General features: G+C 40.9%; 1 protein-coding gene across 1 annotated transcript; it reads left to right on the top strand.

Moving 5' to 3' along the window:
• Positions 1-689: 689 nt before the first annotated feature.
• LOC105570949 (clustered mitochondria protein homolog) lies at positions 690-5,101 on the top strand (the record flags this gene model as incomplete). Its single annotated transcript, XM_012028404.1, has 9 exons — positions 690-1,013; positions 1,885-2,307; positions 2,712-3,078; positions 3,263-3,399; positions 3,654-3,934; positions 4,010-4,136; positions 4,451-4,625; positions 4,706-4,911; positions 5,030-5,101. Coding segments are annotated over exons 1-9 (1,866 nt in total), but the record flags the coding sequence as incomplete, so codon positions are not given.
• Between the last annotated feature and the right edge of the window lie 5 nt (positions 5,102-5,106).

Below are 5,106 nucleotides of genomic sequence, written 5' to 3'. Positions count from 1 at the left end.
TTACATCATGCATATGACGAATTATTCGCAGAAGTGAGAAAGGAGGCAGAAGAGAGCGGGAGCACGAGTACGGCCACGGAGAACGTCGCGGAAAAGGGGGAGGTTGAGGCGACGAAGGAGGGCGAGAAGGAGAAGAATGAAGACAATAAAAATAGTGATAAGAGCGAGAAGGAAGCGGACGCCGCTGACAAGGAGAAGGATGCCTCGAATGAGCAAGAAGTTGTTGAGAGTGCACCGGAAAGTGCGCCTGACAACGCGAAACTACTTGGACTGTTAGATGTATTTATATCTTGTAAAGTCGCGCGTTGGGCCCCTTTCATTGTCAGGGTGAGAGCGAGCCATTGTATTCTCTTGTAATTTGCTCTCTTAAACTGATTTAATTACTATTTTATCTCGTCACTTGAGATCGTTTCGTCTAATCTTCGAACATAATGAAATGATTGAATAGAAATCCGGACGTAATGTCCAAATCTCCAAGTTAGCTTGTAAATAAATTCGAAGGAATTGATAAATTTGGAAGCTTAGGCGAATTTGAGTTTAATATCTTTCGATTGTTTTGTGATCTGTTGATAATTCTCAGTAAAGATCCAAGCAATTTACATGCACGCATAAATTAATACGTACGTAATAAGTTTAACGAACCCTTGATAAAATCAATTATGCGGCGTTGAAAAGCGTCTACGAGCTAATTCGCGGAATCATTTCTTACATATGACGAATTATTCGCAGAAGTGAGAAAGGAGGCAGAAGAGAGCGGGAGCACGAGTACGGCCACGGAGAACGTCGTGGAAAAGGGGGAGGTTGAGGCGACGAAGGAGGGCGAGAAGGAGAAGAATGAAGACAATAAAAATAGTGATAAGAGCGAGAAGGAAGCGGACGCCGCTGACAAGGAGAAGGATGCCTCGAATGAGCAAGAAGTTGTTTTCATTCAGGACATGGGCTTCACCGTCAAGATCGTCAGCCCCGGTTCTAAGCCCTTTGACATTCAGGTGTCCAGCATGGAGCTCGTACAGGTAACATCGTTTGCCGTCCGAATGGTAAAATTGTCACTTGTACACTGCCTAAGGTCATGTTGTTTAAATTATCAATTAGCTATCGTTAGTTAATGAGAACCGCCTTTATCAACGCTTTGAACTTAATTTTGCTCTCCAACTGTTTATTTTTAATAGTAATCAGATCTCCCACGTTTCCATTCATCGCTTTGTTTCATATATTTTCTCAATATTATATTGAAAGGAGCTGATCAAGCTCCTCAGCAGATGACAGGATAAAGCGGTGGCAAGCGCGCAAAAGCTACAACAAGTGCGCCAAAATAAGAGCGGACGAAATGAAGGTCTCGCGGTCCTTCCAGGACAATCGCGTGCGAGAAAAGACACTCTCTGGTAGAAGGCGAAGTAGACATGTCGCACTGCTCGTCGAGAGTCTGTTAAATAGCGAAAATGTAATTAGAGTTCATACAATATGATTCTATTAGTTTTGAGATACAGTGTTCAGTTCTTAGCACGATCCAGAGTCCGATCCTTTATTATAACTCGTCGCGATTAAATCGGTAGCAAATCGGTCGCGGGAAAGTTCCGAAAGTCACGGGCAACGCGGTCGTTAATATCGAGACAAAGAAATGCTCGCCTACCTCGCACAAAGGGGAACGCGTGACCCTTCCGGTCAAAAGCAATATATGGAAAAATAAAACGAGAATCAGCTTGTATTCGAATTTTATTTTCGCGGCCAGAAGAATAGAAATTTGAACTTTTAGATATTTAGGGAATTTCTCTTACAATATCATGTTTGTGTTAAATTTTTCGAGATTTCGGAAAATTATTTCGATGAGATTAACGCCGGAATAAACCAGTATCTTTGCTTTTTACTAATGTCTTTTCTTTACAGGAAATTCATCAGTTGCTTATGGACCGCGAAGACACGTGTCACCGCACGTGCTTTTCACTGCAGCTGGACGGCAACACGTTGGACAACTTCGCCGAGCTGAAGAATATCGAGGGCCTGAAGGACGGCTCGATCATCAAGGTGGTGGAGGAGGTGTACACGATGCGGGAGGCACGCATACACGTGCGACACGTACGCGATCTGCTCAAATCCGTGGATCCCGCGGACGCTTACAACGGGGTCGAGTGCAGCAGCCTGTCGTTTCTCAATGTCGTCACGTACGGCGATATCCTAGAGAAGAAGAAGACCCGGGCAGATTCGGTCGATTGCACGCCACCCGATTACATCATACCCGGTTGTAGGGATCGGCCCCTGTTGCCTCTCCAGCCGCAGGCGAAGGAACAAAAGTGCCCGCCGTGTCTCAAAGTACGAAATTCTTGAAGTCACTCAATGATCTAATAGAGGCTGGGAAAAGACTAAAATAAGGAAGGATAAGTTGCATATTTAGCGGCATTATTAATATTTTTTCTAATTTTCTTTAAAAGTCTAAAAAAGACTCGAAAAACTTGATAAGTTTGGATGCGAGTGTTCTATCTCGTAAATATTGGAAAATCTTTCCGTAAATCTCGAGACTACAACTTGGATAAGTTTATTGAAGAAACGTAAAGATTTTGTACGTTCATTTGAACCGATAAGAATTAATTGCTTTGAAAAATTATTCAATGACGACTAAGTATTTTTTTATTTTTAAGAAATACAAAATTAGATTTTATTTTTACCGAGAAAGAGAGACGAAAGAGTTTTCTAAATTGCTTTTGCATCTTTCCCAGGTCCTAACAACGTCAGGATGGAATCCACCACCTGGCTATAGAAAGCTTCACGGCGATCTGATATACTTGCATGTAGTCACATTGGAGGATAAGCAATATTATTTGACCGCGTGTGCTAGAGGCTTCTTCGTCAACCAGTCGACTAAAGAAGTGTTTAATCCTAAACCAGCTACGCCTAGCCATTTGTGCCACAGCTTGATCGAGTTGTTGAATCAGCTCAGTCCAACCTTTAAACGAGGATTTGCTTCTATGCAACGGCGCAGGACTCAGAGGCATCCCTTCGAGCGAGTGGCCACGCCTTATCAGCTGTATGCCTGGAGCGCACCGCAAATCGAACACACCATTGATGCAATTCGCGCGGAAGACAGTAAGTTCTGAAAAAAGTGAAGAAACTTTTCTAATATCTAATCAGAAAGAAGTTAGTTAGCCAAAGTCTATTTCATTTAGTTATGTTACATTTGGTTTTAATCACTCGAAAGTGTTAATGGATTATAATAATATCGCTTGTGAGAAGTATTATAGAAATTTAATTTAATTGACCTCTTTTTCAGCTTTTTCCTCCAAGTTGGGATACGAGGAACACATCCCGGGACAAACGCGTGATTGGAACGAGGAGCTGCAAACCACGAGGGAATTGCCGCGTAAAAATCTTCCCGAAAGATTGCTACGAGAGCGTGCGATCTTCAAGGTATTGTCTTCTTCTTGAAGATGACATGATAATATACGATATACTTTAAAATAGTAGTACAAACAAAAACTATATTCTTTACCTTTTATTAATTTTTTCATCATTCCTTTTTTAGTTATAAAGTCAGTTTATAAATGTACAATAATACTTTTAAAGCTGAAATAATAAAATAATTATAAAAATAAGTTATTTTTTTAATAGTTGTAATAAGTTCTTAAATAACTTCTAACAATTAATATTGCTACATTGTTTAGGTCCACAGTGACTTCGTGGCGGCCGCGACTCACGGAACAGTGGCGGTTATCGACGGCAACGTGATGGCGATCAATCCTGGCGAGGAGGCCAAAATGCAGATGTTTATCTGGAACAACATCTTCTTCTCGCTCGGCTTCGATGTGCGCGATCATTACAAGGAATTGGGTGGCGACGCCGCGGCCTTTGTCGCGCCTCGCAACGATTTACAAGGTGTCCGAGTGTACGCGGCTGTGGACTTGCCCGGTCTCTATACTCTTGGCACCGTTGTCATCGATCACAGGTGCGTTTCCCAGATTTCTTGCGGTTTTCTAAAATTAGTTTTCGTAATTAATAATCTGTTCTTTGTGACGTCCAGAGGCTACCGCGTCACCGCGCAGTCCATCATACCAGGTATACTGGAACGCGAGCAAGAACAATCGGTGGTCTATGGGTCGATCGATTTCGGGAAGACGGTTCTCACGCATCCTAGGTACCTTGAATTGGTAAGTGAACAAAATGCATAAGTAAAATCTGTACAATGGTAATGAAATCAGAGAAAAATATTGAGAAAAGGATAAAATACTAAATTAATAGTTTTCCTTACTGTTACAAATGGTTAAGGAATTGATTTATTAGTTACATCAGTTTCCCCACTTTAATCTTATTTCTACATTTCTCTTTTGCTTAATTTCTTTAATAAATTTTCTTAAATTTAATTAAGTTTTTTATTAAAGGAAAATGTTAGTAGTTTTATATAAATAATTGCTATATTATTATTTAATCTTATTACTCAAGTATCTTTAATACTCGCGTTTAGTTAAACAAAGCTGGGCAACAGTTGAAGATCCTTCCTCATAAGGTGATCAACGATGCAGGCGAGGAAATCGAACTTTGCAGCAGTGTGGAATGCAAGGGTATCATTGGTAACGATTCGCGGCATTATGTGCTTGATTTGTTGAGGACCTTTCCACCCGACGTAAATTTTCTAAAACGTAAGTCGAGATCTGCTAATTCTACCATAGTGTGAAAGAGAAGTCGTTTTACTTATTCGGGAAACATTCTTCTCGTTCAGTCGAGGGTGTGGAACTGAGCAAAGAAGCACGAGCCTTAGGATTCCCAGTGGAACACAAGCACAGACTGGCCTGTCTACGGCAGGAACTCATCGACTCGTTCGTCGAAGCCAGATACGTTCAATTTATCAAGCACGCGGCCGTTCATCTTCAACAGCTTACATCAGCTAGAAGATCTCAAAAGGAAAAAGATGCGATTACCGCCAAGGTATGTATTAATAATATTTTTCACTATTATATTTTATTTTTTATTGTACTTATACCTTATTAAATGCGAATAACTTGAAATAATAGGTACAGAAGGTAATACAAACTAATAATTTTAGGAAGATAAGAAGGAAGAGAAGGATTCAACTGCCGTTGTAACGGTGGACAGTAACAAGGAAGACTGCGCACAATCTCT

The sequence above is a fragment of the Vollenhovia emeryi genome, unplaced genomic scaffold, assembly GCF_000949405.1.
Source record: "Vollenhovia emeryi isolate VEMERY1.0 unplaced genomic scaffold, V.emery_V1.0 DF941506.1, whole genome shotgun sequence".
Lineage (NCBI taxonomy): Eukaryota > Metazoa > Arthropoda > Insecta > Hymenoptera > Formicidae > Vollenhovia > Vollenhovia emeryi.
This window is presented reverse-complemented; position numbering and strand designations above follow the sequence as displayed.